Source organism: Pelophylax lessonae (genome assembly GCF_965119305.1).
Source record: "Pelophylax lessonae genome assembly, chromosome: 2".
Taxonomy (NCBI): Eukaryota; Metazoa; Chordata; class Amphibia; order Anura; family Ranidae; genus Pelophylax; species Pelophylax lessonae.
Window position 1 is genome coordinate 589782510 of NC_138769.1, and position 19114 is coordinate 589801623.

At 42.4% G+C, this 19114-nt stretch overlaps 1 protein-coding gene across 1 annotated transcript in view; it reads right to left on the bottom strand.

The window, feature by feature from the left end:
* TMEM106C (transmembrane protein 106C) overlaps positions 1 to 19114 on the bottom strand; it is a 59036-nt gene that overhangs the window by 11487 nt on the left and 28435 nt on the right. The window contains exons 4-6 of the mRNA XM_082246804.1: positions 12488 to 12647; positions 11568 to 11708; positions 10486 to 10535 (exon numbers count right to left, since the gene is read on the bottom strand). Coding sequence (XP_082102930.1) covers positions 10486 to 10535; positions 11568 to 11708; positions 12488 to 12647 — 351 coding nt within the window. The remainder of the gene's footprint in view (positions 1 to 10485; positions 10536 to 11567; positions 11709 to 12487; positions 12648 to 19114) is intronic.

Genomic DNA, 19114 nt, shown 5'->3' on the forward strand with positions numbered 1-19114 from the left:
GGCTATACAAGCTCTATCTCCCTTCTGCTTGGATCGCTCAATCACTAGCTATGGTGAGAGCGATTCCTGCTCTACTCTACAGCATCCCTCACACTAGGGGGAAGAGAACATCTCTGGCAGCGAAACCCCTCTTTCCATGGGGGCGGCCGCTACAACTGGTGGCAAGCGGTGGGATGGTTCTTTTCCCCTAGAGGAGATGCTACAACTGGTTCCAAGAACGGAATGAGCAGAGGGAGAATCGCTACAGAAGCTCGAAGAGGTCAACCTTGAAAGATTTGTTGGCTAACCGTGGCTGACCAACAAATAACCGTACCAAAAAGGAACTACTGGCCGAGCTGATGGAAATGGACCGAAACGACGGTGTGATTGAAGCAGTAGTCCCGAATCTGGAGGATGAGTTGATGCGGACTGTGCGTATGCGGTTGGCATTGTATGGACCCAATCCTCCTGCAGACATCATTTCCCAGGTGATGAACGCCGCTATCGCTGAGAACCGGGAGAAGCGATAATACCAGTTGCGCATGGCGGAGATCCAGAGACCAGTGAGCCCAACTGTGGAGAATGCTCCAGCCCCAACAGAGCGGAAAAAGGTACCATTCGCAGCCTTTAAGAGTTTCCAGGAATTGGAGGGGGAAATAGATGGCTACTTAGCCGACTTTGAGAGACAATGTGCCTTACACAAAGTACCCACGGACAAATGGGTCACCATCCTGGCCGGGAAATTAACAGGTAGAGCTGCCGAAGCCTTTAGAGCTATACCTGATGAGGAGATTCACCTCTACCCAGCAGTCAAGGAGGCTTTGCTTGCCCGGTACTCAGTCACCCCCGAGGCGTATAGGAGACGGTTCCGGGAGTCCAAAAAGCACAGCGGGGATTCCTACACAGAGTGGGCCTGCCGTCTTTACAGAATAGCCTCCCTCTGGATTACCGGTTGTCAAGCCATATCAGGAGAGGATGTGTTACAGCGGTTTCTATTGGAACATTTTTTCAACACCCTGCAGCCGGAGATACAGGTATGGATTCGGGATCGGCGACCGCTCACCTTACCCGAAGCAGCTTTTCTGGCTGATGAGTATATTGACTCCAGAAAAACGGAGCAACCCTCCGTAAGACCTGCTCCAGGACCAGTGGCACCAACCCGAAGCCCAGGTACCTGCAATCCCCCACCACCACGCTTCCAACAGCAAAGCCAGTTACAGTGCCATCGGTGCAAACAGTTTGGACACTACCAAAAAAAACTGTGACCAGAGAAGGAACCACGATTCATGGCTTTGAGCAGGACCACCTTCCCCAGCACGGACAGCCGTCCACTACTACCATGGCCACAGGCAGCAACAACCTAGCCTCAGGCCAATGCTCAAGCCCTGGATTACCAATCTTAAACCACCCCTACCACAGAGAAGGAGGGACTCCTCCAACTCGCAGGCACGCAGATACCAATCCCGCAGTGGGGTACAGTGCTATAGGTGCAAGCAGGTTGGGCACTACCAACGAGACTGTACCCAGAGCAGGGACCAAACTGCATGGATCCGACCAGGGTCACCCCCTCCAGTAAAGACAACGGTCCCCTACTATCATGCAGAGGCTCCCCCAGTCATACCAATATTCAAACCCACCGAGGTGCAATTGGGTACCCTTCACGAAGCTGACCCAGTGAAAGCCGCTACAGAGAACCGCCAGCACCATTGCCAATCTGTCCAGTTAAACGGAAAGCCTGGGCAAGGTCTCCGAGACACGGGAGCCACTCTCACTTTGGTCAAGCGACATTTGGTCCCAGATGCCACCCGAACTGGAGGTTCAGTAGTGGTACGGGTAGCAGGGGGAGGGGTGCACTAGATACCCAATGCGAGGGTCCACTTGAATTGGGGTGCTGGGTCAGGTCTGATTGATGTGGGGTTGATACAGGAGCTCCCCATCGATGTCTTACTGGGGAACGACCTAGGCCACTTGACCTCAGCGTTCCTGCCGGTCCAGATCCTGGGCCCACATCACGGAGACCTACTTACATTCTAAGGGTCCAGACGCTTGAATATTTGGATGGAGTGCGGTCATATGGGATAGGTTTTGGTTTGGGAGGGGAGGGCCATGGCAGATTTACTTGGAACTCCCTGGATTGACTCTTTGGGACTTGTTACCCGACTAACTCAGGCACAGACCAGTTGGAGGTCTGGTACCTGGATTAGTCTACCTTTGGGGGGAAGAGATGTGACGGTACTAACCGTCACTATGATTTCAAAAATCAGATACTTGGAGGTTTGGACTGTTTCAAATGGGGCCTGTATTTACAAGTGATGCTAACGTGTATTGTACTGCAATGTCAGCCATGTCTTCATATAGAGATGTGAAGGTTTTATTCCTACACTGGGAGACTTAGACTGTTCTAGACTGCTAATGTCTTCAGCTCAGCCACTTGTCGTCCAGACATTGTTAAATACATTAATACTGTCTGTGTTTTGAGATGGAATGTGTATTGTGCTAAGTATTCCTGTTCCATTCTTACATGCTAATGACCTTGCATTGTTCTGGCCAGGTGGCTAGATAATTAGTTTAGTGTTATTTTGTGCCTGTTTACAAATCTATCTGCATATGCTAATGCATTCAGACTCACATTACCTGATAGTGTATATAATGTGTTTGTGTGGATTTAATAAACAGTTCTTGGTTAGACTCACAGCATAGAGTGTCATCTCATGTTTGTGGGAGAAGGCTATACCAGCTCTATCTCCCTTCTGCTTGGATCGCTCAACCACTAGCTATGGTGAGAGCGATTCCTGCTCTACTCTACAGCATCCCTCACACTAGGGGGAAGAGAACATCTCTGGCGGCCGCTACAACTCACAGGTAACTTTAGACCTTGTTTGATCACCATGGAGCTGATCATTGGCTGAGTCTTTGCCATTTTGCCTATTCTTCAATCCATTTGAATGGTAATTTTAAGATTTTTTTACACGTCTTTCTGGTTTTGGTTGTCATTTTAAAGCATTTGAGATCATTTTAGCTGAGCAGCCTATCAGTTTCCACACTTTATATATTTTCCCCTCTCCAATCAACTTTTTAATCAAAGCACGCTGTTCTTCCGGTCTGGAACGACCCATTTTACTCCGATTTTTAGAGATAAATGCACTGTATCCAGCATGTACATTTGCAGCCTTCGTCCTTAAATAAGGGCCACCTGTTTGACACCTGTTTTTTCACAGACTGAATGACCTCACTAATTGAACTCCACACTGCTATTATTTTGAACATGGTTGTTTCAATTACTAATTTAAATACACGGAATCAGCAGCATGCATGTCATGACTGTTGGATCTGAGGGTTTTCTATTACTCTACTATACCTACCAGTAAATTATTTGCCACGCAGAAATATGATTTATACCAAAAACAGTGACTGATCTGGTTAGTGATGTTGGACTGCTATTATTTTTAACACAACTGTACTGTAGATTAAAAGTAACTAATCGAAGTCTGCACTAAATGGTAGTGAGGTGACCCACAAGGAACCTATACATATGCAAATTTCTAACAGACATAGGGTAAATACAGCGCCTAAAAGGTAAAATTATAATAAAGTGATGGACAGTACAAATAACTCAACTATACCAAAGAAACAATGGATTTCTCATTCTGTACACTGCTAACTCCTCTCCAGTTGAGATTTATAGCTCCAATCAGAGGTTCACTGTGGGTGAAATTGAGTCTTTATATTGTGCAGTGGTCTGTCAACATGCTCAGCCCCTGAAGATGTCCCAATGGATGAAACCCACGTAGGGCCGAGTTGAAGCCTGTTGACATCACATGCTGCTTCAGAGATAGGCAGTGGCATGTTGTAGTTCTGCATGCAGCACATCACACCTGCACACCACTGGAAAACAGTGGTGTGAACCTCACACATAGAAAACAAGGCATTTCACCTTGTCCATGTGGTGGGGCTGTGCTGAAAACTCCATCCAACGCAGTCCCACGCAGTTGGTGTCAACCAGCCCCAAGAGCTTCTTTGCCTGTCCTTTTAATTGTGGCACAGCACTGCTTTATATTAGCGGTGCTGGCTCTTTGAAAGCAGATTGAGCTGTGCATGCATCCAGCCTGGGACAATCTGCACATGCTGTTTTTCTGTGATTGGAGTAATATATCTCGACTGGAGGGGAGAGAGCGGTGCACAGCACGAGAGATTTATCCATCTCGGAATAGCTCATGCTTGCGGTTTTGCCTTGGATTGGGGCTATAAATATTTACCTCTGGTGGTGGGTGTTGTGTTCCTATCTCATACAGATTTAGGTTATAGAGGTTACAGTGCATCATTCACCTAAATTGTTTAAATTATGTATAAATCCGTATCACTATGATGAACAATCTTTGCAGAACCTTTGATGAACTCTTTTTCTTACTTCTGTGATACTTTTCTCTGCCACTATTTTATGTGTGTTTCATAAAGTATTTTGGGTAGCATATATTGTTTCTTTGATATAGTTATTTGCACACCTTATTAATTTATTTTTGGGCGTTGCATTGTCCCTATATCCATTAGGAATTTGCATTGCATATATCGATTCCTTGCAAGTAGCCTCACTACTTATTAGGGCTGCATGATTAATTGTTAAAACATTGCAAACTCGATTTAACCCCTATCTGAGACCGGAGATGTAAAATGAATAACTAGCCAGCAATTCTTCCAAACATCGACCTGAAAATGAACAGACCGACCAATATCATCAAAAGTTCCTGATCTACATATTTGTTGTAGGTCAGGACTCTAAGCTAAAGTCACTGGATTAGCAGGATAATCAGGGAACCAATATTTTAAAACAGAAGGCAACCTCAGTTCATATTTGACAGGCGATTCTGGGAAAATACTCCTATGTAACTAGACAACTTCCAACAGGAATTTATTTCTGAATATGTCGCTTTTGGAACCACAATTTTATTTATGCTGATCTTCGTTTCTCATAGAGAACAAACTGGATCAAGCAGATGAAGCCGACTGCACAATTCGGCAGACCAGAGAACAGAGTGTGCTGTATATATATATATATATTTTTTTTAAAGCCCGTAGCGTGTGCAACACACTCAAAAGATTCCACCCGGTGCATAAAAAAGTGCACACACACAAAGTGAGAACACAAAAAAGTGCACAGGGTGTGCGAAAACAAATGGTCTTCCCTCCGAAGAGGTAGGACCCGAAACCTCGATCCCCCGGGCCCAAGACTCCTGACAGGGATTTAAGGTACTCATGGTCTGTCTGGCCGAAACCAGACTGACCCTGTTCTCCAGGGGGACTGCCGAAACAGCCCCCCCGAGTACTAAGTGGGGCTCCCCCGAAGGGAGACCCCATGAGAGAGGGCAAACTAAGCCAAAAGGCCATATCCACCCCCTAGAAGTAGGCAAAATCCAAGCAGGGTAGACCGCTCCAGGTGAGACTGGGATCAGGTGCCGGTCGGATCCGCAATCCAGGATAACTTCAAACAAAAAGGAATGACCGCACTTCCGATGGATTTTCAAAGAAAGGAGTATCTTTATTCCACATCAATCAAATGGCAGGTACAGGTACACACTGTGAATGCAGGACAATCGGTGGACGCGTTTCACGACTGCATATGTCGCTTATTCATCACCAAGTTCACTCTGGATGTGCACCGGCCATATATACACCCCATACATGCAGCTGGCAACGATTAGAGTCATCAAGCTAGTTGTTCCTCCCATCGGTCAGCTGTTGGGAATCTATGGCCAGATTGCACAGACAGAATGACCCCAAACAAATTCAAACTTGAACACACTAGTGCAAAAAACATTGTACATTTTGACATAAATATAAGTCAAATAAATATCCTAGTGATGAGTGTTGAAGTGAGAAACAATCAAGAATAAAAAAACATATTCAATATTCGTAGTGCATTTTGTCATATGTCATATATTTGACAAAGACATATATATATCTGATATGAATGAAAAGAATATGTGTGGAAAAACTTTGTAAAAGTGACTTTAAAGTGCAAAGATTTATTGTTGTGAAATAATAAAAATATATTGTTGAAAAAATTATATAAAGTGTCACGAAAAAATTCTTGATTTCTAAAAAATCATTTTGACCGGCTTCAAAAAGCAATAGAGTGTATTTCAAAATAAGAGCAATATAGAAAAAACTCCAGTCTGTATTTTCTGCCCAATAATCATATCTGAAACAATATAATGGTATATATGTGGAAAATGATTCATATATAAATTACCATATGTAATTCTCAAAAATACGTTTTCTATAAAACACTTATAAGTGATAAGACACCAATAAAATTACATGAGAGAAAATCACATATGTGTGATCCATGCATATTTAGGAAACAAGGAATAAAAATTTCCATAAATAGATAGATATGCATGGTTCATAATAGTCAAATGTGATATGTATAAGAGATATGCAGTGCATAGTGATATAACCAGTGTTCCTCTAAATAACAATGAGTATCAATCAAAGTAATCAAAGTAATACATTGTAGCAACCCATTGCTGTATTGAGAACGATACAATACAAACACCGGTGTGCACATGCTTTCTCATGGACTAAATTTCCTATATAGTGTTTTAAAACCACAAAAAATCTCTCTAAAGAAAACCCTCGAAGAAGGCTCTAAAAAAGAATTGTTTGGGAAGAAAAAAGAAATACAAAAACAAAGCAAAATCGGGTGTGGTTCACTATACATCTGTTAGCTAAACTTGGCTAAACATAGCTCTCCATTTGTATTAGGATAGTCAACCATTGTTGTAGGAAACCCGATGTGTTGAAATCGGCCAGTCTATGGGTAAATGTGGGAATTTATCTTATCCAAATCAGTCTGAGCAAAAAGATAGTTACTACTATATCATTGCTATAAATATTGGCATCACCCACAGATCCCAGGGACGGGGAAAAGAAAGTTTGCAAATGAACCTCCAATATGATGTTATAATTGTGTATTTTAATATTTCGATACTGAGGATCTATGGCAATAAAGATGACTTCAGGACATATGGTCGAATATATCAAATATTGTGTCACTTGTATGTACATATACTATACGAGCATATATAGTCCGGAGTCACTTCCTTAATTGTCATTGATTCTGAGAAAAACTTATTTTAAGTGTCATTAAGGCTTTTATGTGTGTGTAAACACATCCTGGCTGAATAGAAAAAAGCTCAGATATTCCTATGTAAAAAATTTTTGTTATTACAAAATATCTGATATGATATTACCAAAACAGGGAAATATATATATTTTAATGGTCATTTTTCTGGACAAAATTTAATGCTAATAGATATCTAGGTGTAAAAGTGTGTCACGTCCCACTCAAAATTCATACCTTTAGGTAATCTTGTGTGGAGTTTAAATATCCAGAAAACTTCACGTTTGCAGAGTATCTGGAAAATATCTCCTCCTCTTTTAGGTTTTAAGATTTTTTCAATGACCTGAACCATGACCAGAGAAATATCTCCTTCATGTAGGTCATTGAAGTGACGAGCGACATTCGTTGACTTGAGACAACGTATGTCACTTAGATGGAAAGAGGAGGAGATATTTTCCAGATACTCTGCAAACGTGAAGTTTTCTGGATATTTAATGGTATGAATTTTGAGTGGGACGTGACACACTTTTACACCTAGATATCTATTAGCATTAAATTTTGTCCAGAAAAATGACCATTAAAATATATATATTTCCCTGTTTTGGTAATATCATATCAGATATTTTGTAATAACAAAAATTTTTTACATAGGAATATCTGAGCTTTTTTCTATTCAGCCAGGATGTGTTTACACACACATAAAAGCCTTAATGACTCTTAAAATAAGTTTTTCTCAGAATCAATGACAATTAAGGAAGTGACTCCGGACTATATATGCTCGTATAGTATATGTACATACAAGTGACACAATATTTGATATATTCGACCATATGTCCTGAAGTCATCTTTATTGCCATATATCCTCAGTATCGAAATATTAAAATACACAATTATAACATCATATTGGAGGTTCATTTCCAAACTTTCTTTTCCCCGTCCCTGGGATCTGTGGGTGATGCCAATATTTATAGCAATGATATAGTAACTATCTTTTTGCTCAGACTGATTTGGATAAGATAAATTCCCACATTTACCCATAGACTGGCCGATTTCAACACATCGGGTTTCCTACAACAATGGTTGACTATCCTAATACAAATGGAGAGCTATGTTTAGCCAAGTTTAGCTAACAGATGTATAGTGAACCACACCCGATTTTGCTTTGTTTTTGTATTTCTTTTTTCTTCCCAAACAATTCTTTTTTAGAGCCTTCTTCGAGGGTTTTCTTTAGAGAGAGATTTTTTGTGGTTTTAAAACACTATATAGGAAATTTAGTCCATGAGAAAGCATGTGCACACCGGTGTTTGTATTGTATCGTTCTCAATACAGCAATGGGTTGCTACAATGTATTACTTTGATTACTTTGATTGATACTCATTGTTATTTAGAGGAACACTGGTTATATCACTATGCACTGCATATCTTTTATACATATCACATTTGACTATTATGAACCATGCATATCTATCTATTTATGGAAATTTTTATTCCTTGTTTCCTAAATATGCATGGATCACACATATGTGATTTTCTCTCATGTAATTTTATTGGTGTCTTATCACTTATAAGTGTTTTATAGAAAACGTATTTTTGAGAATTACATATGGTAATTTATATATGAATCATTTTCCACATATATACCATTATATTGTTTCAGATATGATTATTTGGCAGAAAATACAGACTGGAGTTTTTTCTATATTGCTCTTATTTTGAAATACACTCTATTGCTTTTTGAAGCCGGTCAAAATGATTTTTTAGAAATCAAGAATTTTTTCGTGACACTTTATATAATTTTTTCAACAATATATTTTTATTATTTGACAACAATAAATCTTTGCACTTTAAAGTCACTTTTACAAAATTTTTCCACACATATTCTTTTCATTCATATCAGATATATATATGTCTTTGTCAAATATATGACATATGACAAAATGCACTACGAATATTGAATATGTTTTTTTATTCTTGATTGTTTCTCACTTCAACACTCATCACTAGGATATTTATTTGACTTATATTTATGTCAAAATGTACAATGTTTTTTGCACTAGTGTGTTCAAGTTTGAATTTGTTTGGGGTCATTCTGTCTGTGCAATCTGGCCATAGATTCCCAACAGCTGACCGATGGGAGGAACAACTAGCTTGATGACTCTAATCGTTGCCAGCTGCATGTATGGGGTGTATATATGGCCGGTGCACATCCAGAGTGAACTTGGTGATGAATAAGCGACATATGCAGTCGTGAAACGCGTCCACCGATTGTCCTGCATTCACAGTGTGTACCTGTACCTGCCATTTGATTGATGTGGAATAAAGATACTCCTTTCTTTGAAAATCCATCGGAAGTGCGGTCATTCCTTTTTGTTTGAACATATCCACCCCCTCCCAAGACTCAAGGCTGGGCCCGAGGACCCACACCCTACAAGTCGTGCAAAAAAGAAAACAAAGGTGATAGTGCAGGTGACAAACTCCAAAGAAAAGGACAAACAAACAAAGAAGTGGGGGAAGGGGAAGTGGGGAAAGTGCTATGGTGCCATGTGAGGAACCAAGGCAGGCCTTCCAGCCGGAATAAAAAATTCCTCTGGTGCAAGCCAAAAGGCCTGTCCCAAGAGGCAGGTGTGAAAAAGTTGTGCATAGTGCAGTGACCAAGGTGCCGAAAAAACTCAAAGCGAGCTGCCCCTCACCAGTGAGAAATTAAGGCACCCCTGGGCTGCCACCCCAGGGGCACTTACACTAGGGGCTTTTTCTATCTCAGCCCCCGGCCAGACCGAGTGTAGCCTATCCCCACCAGCAGACATCAGAACCTGGACAGCTTAGAGAGAGCTCACCTCCCCTGGGGAAAGGCCCGTTAGCCAGCCAGATCAAAACCCAGGAGAGAAAGCCCTCCCCTCGCCATCCTGTTCCTCAGCCCATTACATCCAGGAGCAGTTCCACCGGGCTCACCCTCCAGACCGGCTTTCCTGCTCCCTTCAAACTGGTTAGGACAGTTCAACCCATTTGAATCAGAAGGCGGCGGGCCCCACATGCTTTCCCAGATGACCTACTCCCCATACCTCAATACTTAGAGCGCTCCGGGTTTCGGTCATACTGGTACTAGCTAAGGCCCATACCAACTGATAAGAACAGATACTACACTTGATCTTAGCCAAAAGGCCGAGAAGCGATAGTGTGCTGTATATATAGAAATCCAGCAAATGTTTTAGTGCATGAACACAAACTCTGTCTACATCTACTGCTTTTGATGTATACAGAACACTCTGTTCTTCATTCAGATAGGGCTGACGGCTCACTCCATCAGATATGTATCTACTTACAACAGTTCTCTCCTTGCAAGGAGGGTAGATAATATAAAAATCTGGTATAAAGTCTATAATACTTACTATAAATAAGAAAGGACTCCACCCAACTCAAGATTCACTGTGAAATTCACCTGAGGGATAAATGATTTAGGTCACTGCTTTTGCATACTGTGGTATTATTTGCATAATTACTTGCAATCCAGAATTAAAACAGAAGATCAGGTAGTCAGTCACTGGAGGAAAGAAATATTGCACTTTTTTCGCAGTGACCTAACTGGAAAACAGTGGATGGAATGTGTAGAACCAAAACATGCAACTTCAACCTAGCACTAGAAATAATTCTCCATATCACACTTGTGATAAGGTGCATACACGCATCAAAGAATCATCAGATGCACATGCAAGATCCAACTGATATCTTTTGGACCAGCTTCTTCTCCAATAAATGTTCTGCTGCATCATCCTTCAGGTTTAGGAAATTAAGTGAGGAGACTGCAGACAGTTCCTGCACCCAATAAATTTAGGGCATACAATAGCAAATGGACAAGGGTTCCTAACCAAACTCGTTTATTTGTCCTTGAAAAAAAAATGTAATTTGCAGCTATTTGGAACTGCCCCACAACATTACTTAGTAGCCCAATTTGGCCATGCTGAGATGCGGTCATCTAATTTTATAGACACTTTTACAATGATCCATTCTTTTAGGGTGCACCCACATGGGTGATTAGCACACACTGCAAATTCCAGCACAAAGAATCTGACAATTTCTGCGGCTGGAATGACAGCTGAATGCAAAGGGCTGTGGCTGCTCATCTCTTACAAAACAACGATAGGCTGACTGTAGCTGCAGCTATCCATGACTGTTCCTGGCTGTTAGTTAAGCCAGCAATTACCTACGGTTAGGGACAGATGATCGCGATAGGAAGCAGCCTGCGCCCTAACTGCAGGGGATTGCTGGCCATGTGAACAGTCTTTGCTTTGTATGAGCTGGGCGGACACAGCTTTTTGCACACACCTGTCATTCCATTTGCAGGATTTTGCAGATTCTTGCCACTAGAATTCACAGTGTGTGCCAATTGACCATATGAATGCAGACTATACTCAGAGAAAGAACTGCAAGGCAAATGTAACAAAAAGTAATGAAATACAATCAGGTAATCTACCGATTTATCGCTGCGTGGCTTAATGACAGACACATTGGTCTGCAGTTGCGTTCCAATGACTGTGTTCATGTACTGTACTTGGCTAATCAAGCTATCCACAGAGACTGAATAAAAGTTGGAATTGGTGAATCCTAGGGTGCTCTGGAATACATAAAATAAAAGCATAAATAAACAAAAGCCACAGCACAGTTGTGCACATAAAAAGCTTACAAGATAATATCCACATTTACCATTAGTACTGTATATTATGTTACCAGTAGGTTTATGCGAATAGTCTTAAAATAAAAAAAAATAACTGCTAGTGTCTTTTACAAATGTGCCCCTTTTATAACAGTGCGGCAAGTCCCACTACATAACATATGACTCAGACAGACAAGGGGAAGTAAGACAAGGGGAAGTAGTGCATCTGCCGTCTATCACTTCCTACTACGAGTGAAGGATCAGCCCTGCTGTGTAGAGATTTTCTGGAAACCCGTTGGTAGCCCTAAATCTTCACAATGGGTGGCTATTCGGAAGTGCCATCAAGAGGTTTCTGCCCAACATTATATAATATAAAGGGTATCTACTGTATAGCTGAAATTTCTTTTTTGGACAAAATAGAGTAAGGAGTTAAAACCACTGTCTTTTGATGTTTGTGTCTATAGGGTAGATTTCCTGTCCCATGGACATAACAGGAAGTGAGAGGAGATCTCTTCAAAGTAAGAGAAACCCCCTCTTAGACAGTCATCACCAGAAACAGGGCTCTCAGTCAGAGATTTGCTCTAGTGGATTTCTCATCATATTCGGTTTGCCATGACAAACAATGGAGTGAGACTTCCTAGGAAGGACACTAGAGGACCCTTTAACATTCATAGTAGAATAAAAGTAATTGGGCATCCTAAAGAGAAAAGGTTATGAATAAAAAAAAAAAAAGTAATTACCGTCATAGCAATGTGGACAATAGCCTTTTCCTTATCAAACCACACTTTTACCATTCGAATGCCGCCATCCTGCACTCCCATAGTACGTGGAAACACAAAGAACATCACCAGACCACATGCTAAGAGGCAGAAAAATATCGACAGCACAACATACAGTTTTCTGTTGAGAAAGCATAGATAAAAAACACACATTAAAATAACATTAAGGAAGAGGCAGACAAGCAGAGCTTCCCCTTTTAGGTGGAGCTCCGCTTTAAGGTAAAAAACCTTAAAGAGGAAGTAAACCCTCCTCTGCAACTTTTACCTATAGGTAAGCCTATGATAAGGCTTACCTATAGGTACTGTAAATATCTCCTAAACATGTACCGTTTAGGAGATATTTACTTTGCATGCAGCCAGTGACATCACTGGCACATGCGCTCTGAAGGAACGGCCGCTGTTGCCGTTCCTTCAGAGCCCCGTGCCGTGACCGTCGGCTCCCGCGCGCATTCGCGGGAGTGACGTAATCACGGGTCCCGCCAATCAGATGGCCGGATGCCACGATCCCGGAAGACGGGCAACTGAACATGTTGCCGTCATACGGGTAAGCAGGCGGCACGGCGGGGGCTCGTTCTAAGGTAAGTATTTCATAATGAGCTAGTATGCGATGCATACTAGCTCATTATGCGTTTCTCTTTCAGGTTGGAAAAAAAAAAAAATTGAATGAGTTTACAACCTCTTTAAGGCTTTACAACCACTTTCATTTGTTAGTACAAGTTTTTAGAGATTGGAAATGCATCCAAGCTGCACTCATACATTGCCATGGCTATAAATTAATTAAAAAAAAAAAATAGTGCATGAAGTATTTACATCTATTCATGCTTGTGATCAATCAATCAGCATATTATGGTTTCTGTTAACCTGTTATAATATAAGACCGATAAGCATGTGACCTGTCCATGACAGCTACCCTGCGATCAAACATCTAGGATTGTTTTTATGGTAAAGAGCAAAGTGCTATAACCTTTGGCACCCAGTATTCATGTTTTACTGATAGTAATACAGTACAATTAAAGCCACTGTGTTGCTTTGAACAGCATTATTTAAATTACAGTTAATAGCTGCCTTGTTGAATAGGCTGATAGCCTGCAAATGACTAACAGGTAATCATTACATGCCATAAAGTCATAAATGTGAGCACACAAAATAAGGTAAAGAAATAAAAAATGCAACCCTAAACATATTTAGAATAGCATGGCTAATAGCACAATGTCTGTGCACAAGGGGGGGGGGGTGTAATCTCAGCTGGTGACATGGATTCTGCAGAGTAGCTGTGTGTATTGCAGTAAAGACCTCACTTGTGACATGGATACTGGGGAGTGAGGAGGAGCCTGGGGTCCCTCATTTTAGCAGCAGGATCTCTGTCATAGCTTCTACAACCCAAGTGAATGTAGCAGATGTTGTACCCCCTCCCACCAGCGCTGTAAAAGAGTGCCAGTCAGGTTTGGCACAAGATTCTATACATTACAGCTCTGGAAATAATGTCCAAGTCCTGTTTGTTCTATCTACACTGTTGAACTGAGTATAGATTACCAAGGTTCCTTAATACGGAAACAACATTGTCTGCAAGTAAAATAAAGTATGAAGTCAACTAATCCAATTAGTTTCTATCCAATATATCTTTTATATATATGGTAATAATTATCTACTGTGAACCTCTGTTTATATAAACTAAGCTAGGAGCCAAGTTCAATGTCTGCTAGGCAGGGCAATTTAGGATTGCCACCACTCACTCTTTGCTGCTGCAACCCAGTGTTAATTTCGTCGACTAAAACGTTTTCGTCGACTAAATGAACACAATTTTAGTCAACTAAAATACGACTAAAACAATTCAGATGACTAAAATACGACTAAAACTAAAATGGCATTTTAGTCATAAGACTATAACTAAAACTAAATTGAAATTTGCAGCCAAAATTAACACTGGTGTAGTGCTGTGCTAGTGCATGCTCAAAGCTTAATACCATAAATAATAACATATTAGATTTTTCACTCCAGGACCAGCAGTAGTATATAATGAGTTTGGAAATTCTAGAGAAATGCTTAAATAATGCATTACAAATTACAATTGAACTACACCCATTCGATTATAGATGAATTAAATGAGTTTTAGTCTACTAAAATGTAGGACGTTTTAGTCGACTAAAATGTACTGGAGTTTTAGTCGACTAAATACGACTAAAACGAAAACACTTGCAGAAGACTAAAATGGGACTAAAACTAAAATGCCATTTTAGTCCTAAGACTAAGACTAAAACTAAATTAAAATTTGCTGCCAAAATTAACACTGCTGCAACCTCACACCAGAAAGATGGTCGATAGACACAGGAACAAAGAGGATGGCAGCAAGTATTCTTCATTTACTGAGCCTTGAAAAAGTATTCATGCTTCATGAAATTTTCCACATTGTCATGTTACAACCAAAAAAGTAAATGTATTTTATTGGGTTTTTATGTGATAGACCAACACAAAGTGGCACATAATTGTGAAGTTGAAGGAAAAATATAAATGATTTTCAATTGGTTTTTATAAATAAATATCTGGAAAGTGTGGCACACATTTGTATTCAGCCCCCTTTACTCTTGATACCCCCATCTAAAATCTAAAAGGAAACAAATGCCTTCAGAATTCACCTAATTAGTAAATACAATCCACCTGTGTGTAATTAATCTCAGTATAAATACAGCTGTTCTATAAAGCCCTCAGAGGTTTGTTAGAGAACCTTAGTGAACAAACAGTATTATGAAGGCCAAGGAACACACCAGAGAGGTCAGAGATAAAAAGGTGTGGAGAAGGTTAAAGCAGGGTTAGGTTATAAAATATCCCAAGCTTTGAATATCTTACAGACCACTGTTCAATCCATTATCCGAAAACATAAAGAGTATAGCAAAATTGCAAGCCTACCAAGACATGGCCGTCCACCTAAACTGACAGGCTGGGCAAGGAGAGCATTAAACAGAGATGCAGCCAAGAGGCCCATGGTAACTCTGGAGGAGCTGCAGAGATCCACAGCTCAGGTGGGAGAATCTGTCCACAAGACAACTATTAGTCTTGCACTCCACAAATCTGGCCTATATGAAAGAGTAACAAGAAGAAAGCCATTGTTGAAAGAAAGCCATAAGAAGTCCCGTTATAGTTTGCGAGAAGCCATGTGGGGGACCCAGCAAACATTGAGGAAGAAAAGTGCTCTGGTCAGATGAGACCAAAATTGAACCTTTTGGCCTAAAAGCAAAACGCCATGTGTGGCAGAAAACGAACAATACATCATCCTGAACACACCATCCCCACTGTGAAACGGTGGTGGCAGCGTCCTGTTGTGGGGATGCTTTGCTTTACCAGGGACAGGGAAGCTGGTCAGAGCTGATGGGAAGATGGATGGAGCCAAATACAGGGCAAACTAGAATAAAACCTGTTCGAGTTTGCAAAAGACTTGAGACTGTGGCAGAGGTTCACCTTTCAGCAGGACAACAACCCTAAACATACAGCCAGAGCTACAATGGAATTTTTTAGATCAAAGCATATTTATGTGTTAGAATAGCCTGGTCAAAGTCGAGACCTAAATCCGATTGAGAATCTGTGGCAAGACTTAAAAATTGCCGTTTACAGACACTCTTTATCCAATCTGACAGAGCTTGAGCTTTTTTTGCAAATAATGGGCAAAAATTTTACTCTCTAGATGTGCAAAGCTGGTAGAGACATACCCAAAAAGACTTACAGCTGTAATTGCAGTGAAATAATTAGGGTAGCATCACAATTTCTGGAGATGTACGGTAATTGCAGTGAAAGGTGGTTCTACAAAGTATTGACTCAGGTGAGCTGAATACAAATGCACCCCACACTTTTCAGTTTTGAAAACCATTTATCATTTTCCTTCCACTTCACAATTGTGTGCCACTTTGTGTTGGTCTATCACATAAAATCCCAATAAAATACATTTATGTTTTTGGTTGTAACATGACAAAATGTGGAACTTTTCTAGGGGTGTGAATACTTTTTCAAGGCACTGCATAAAATTTCCAAAGTGGTCAGTGCTTTTAATTGGGTAACTAGGTCCAGAAAAATGGGATTTTTGACTTACAGTAAAATCCATTTCTCTGATGTTCATTGATAGACACAGCTCCGGATATTCTTAATCATTAGGTTATACTGTCCCCTACAGGAGTAGGACACTAGGCAGAAAAAAAAAGTCTGGCTACGCCTATGGGCAGTCCCAGGGGGTATACTCCCTCTCCCCGCTATAGGTACTCAGTTTTGTTACAAGCAGTGTCAGAATAATTATAACTCCACAGAGGGGTGGGTGCTGTGCCCGTCATGGAACATCAGAGAAATGGATTTTACAGTAAGTCAGAAATCCCATTTTCTCTTTCGTTCATTGACAGAGAGAGCTCCTGATATTCTTAACCATTGGGACGTCCCATAGCAGTGTTAAACATGAGGGGTGGGAACAGCAAAAAAATCCCCAAGGCTAAACAGTAGCCAACCAGGCAACAGGAGCCTAACCAAAAAAACCTGAGCCCACCTGAAAAAAACAAAACAATACACCCTCAAAGAGGATCAGGTCCTCTCAACAGCAGCCTTCAAAACCTTGCAGCCAAAAGAAGCATTCACAGATGACAACACAGGAAGGTACTCTTACCCCCTGTGAGACCTTTTATGATGTCATCCAGGGAAGCTCCAAACAGCGGTTTTCCGTGGAAGGGAAGATCAGTAAAGGCCTTTTTAAAAGTCTGGTCCGCAGACCAGCATTTGAGCAAAAATACACTCTTGAGGACCACTGCCGAAACAGAAAGCCGCATCCAAAGAGGCATTACAGATAAACTGCACTCCCTGGACCAGCTGGTCCTCCAGCCCAGCAAAGGCAGGGGGGAGCTGTTCTCCCTCCAGGTCACAGCATAAAAGCTAAGCCAACTCGGTCAGAGTTTGCGAGACCAGGGCAATGGTAAATACCGGCCGAACCAGAACCAGCCAGAGTGTACATATTGCAGGCTACAGCCTCCGCCTTAATGTAAGCCAGATCCCTAAATGCTGGGGACTCTTCAACTGGAATCATGGTTGCCTTATTCAACCTGGAAACCGGAGGGTCCACCACCGGTGGAACAGTAAACTTCTTAAAAAGCAACTCCTCATAGGGGTAACGCCTAGTAAAGCGATTAGGCACCCCAAGGGGACGCTTTGGTCGTCCCCACTCTTTAGCGACAATTCTGTCAAAATAGGTGGGGAAAGGAAACATCTTTGCCGCTCTGGATGGCTTGCTAGTGCCAAAGAGAACCTGCGCCTCCATAGCAGCTGCTTCCTCCATCTTCAAGGTTTCACGCACAGATACAATCAGTGCTTCCACCAGCACCTTTTCGTGCCCTGTTGCAAATATGAAGGAATCAGCCTCACTATCAGAGGATTCTGGGCGCGTGGTTGCCGACCCAGCAGGGTGACCCACATCCACAGCAGCCAAATCAGATTCAGGATCTGATTAGACAGATGAAGGGGGGAAGGCAGTGGGGGCTTCGCCTGAAAGCCACCTCTACCTGGGACACAAAGGACTCCAGGACCGCCGTCAGTGCATCCATGGATGGTTGGGACCCGGAGGGCCCCGCAGCCTCAGAGAAGGCATCAGGTGGGGAGATGTGCTCCAAAGACTTCATGAGTTACCAGGGGAACCCCACAAAACAGGTGTTAAACACTGCAAGGGACACCCCCACCGCGCTGGCAGCACCACCTAGTCGCACCAAGTGATCCTCAGCAGAGAGGGAGAGAGAACCCCACCAGACTCACCACCCAGCAGAAACAGGCACCTGCAATCACCAGGATAATCAGCACTGCACGCGCAGCGATCAGGAAGTACAACGATCCAGGAGTCAGCACCAGGGGATGAGGAGGGGCTTCCACCGCTGAAATAGTCACCCACAGGGCTCCACTGTTTTGGTCAACGCAATTTTTAATGGCAAACCACCGGAAAATGGCCGCCAGACTACACAAACATGGCCGCCGTGCATAGAAACACACAAAATGGCGGCCCCCTGCACGACACCATGAGGTTTCCAGGAGGGATCCCTAGGCTTCTGGGACAGACCCCCCATCCCCAGTATAGCGCCCTGCCCCCACCCCAGGAGGTGGACCAGACCACAAAACAGTCCCAGTATAAGTAGGGGGGGGGGAATAGGATAGGGGACAGATGAAAGAGGGGTGCCTGATGGGAAGGAGGGAAACCCGGGAGTCAGACCGTCCCAAGGAGGGGCCCACGTCCACCCCAAAACCCTCCAGGGGGAGACAGCTACTCACCATACCAGAAACCGGGTGGGCACCGCTCCAGACAGAGCCCCTCTCAATCGAAATGGGGGGGGGGGGGCTGTCGGCCAGGAGGAGCACTGCGACTGGGGCCAAGACCCGGTTGTATGCGACCTCATGAGGCGTTTAACTCGCATGCCAGCACCTGTCCAGTGGGACTATGTCGTGGCCGACCTAGCGCGGAGCTGAGGTCTGTGCGCGCTCGCTGGCCAGACTGGAGTGACAACTGGATCTAGATTATCCAGCCCGTCGCCCAGTCTGGCAGTTGGCTGTAGATCTCACAGGAAAAATCCAGGAGAAAAAAAC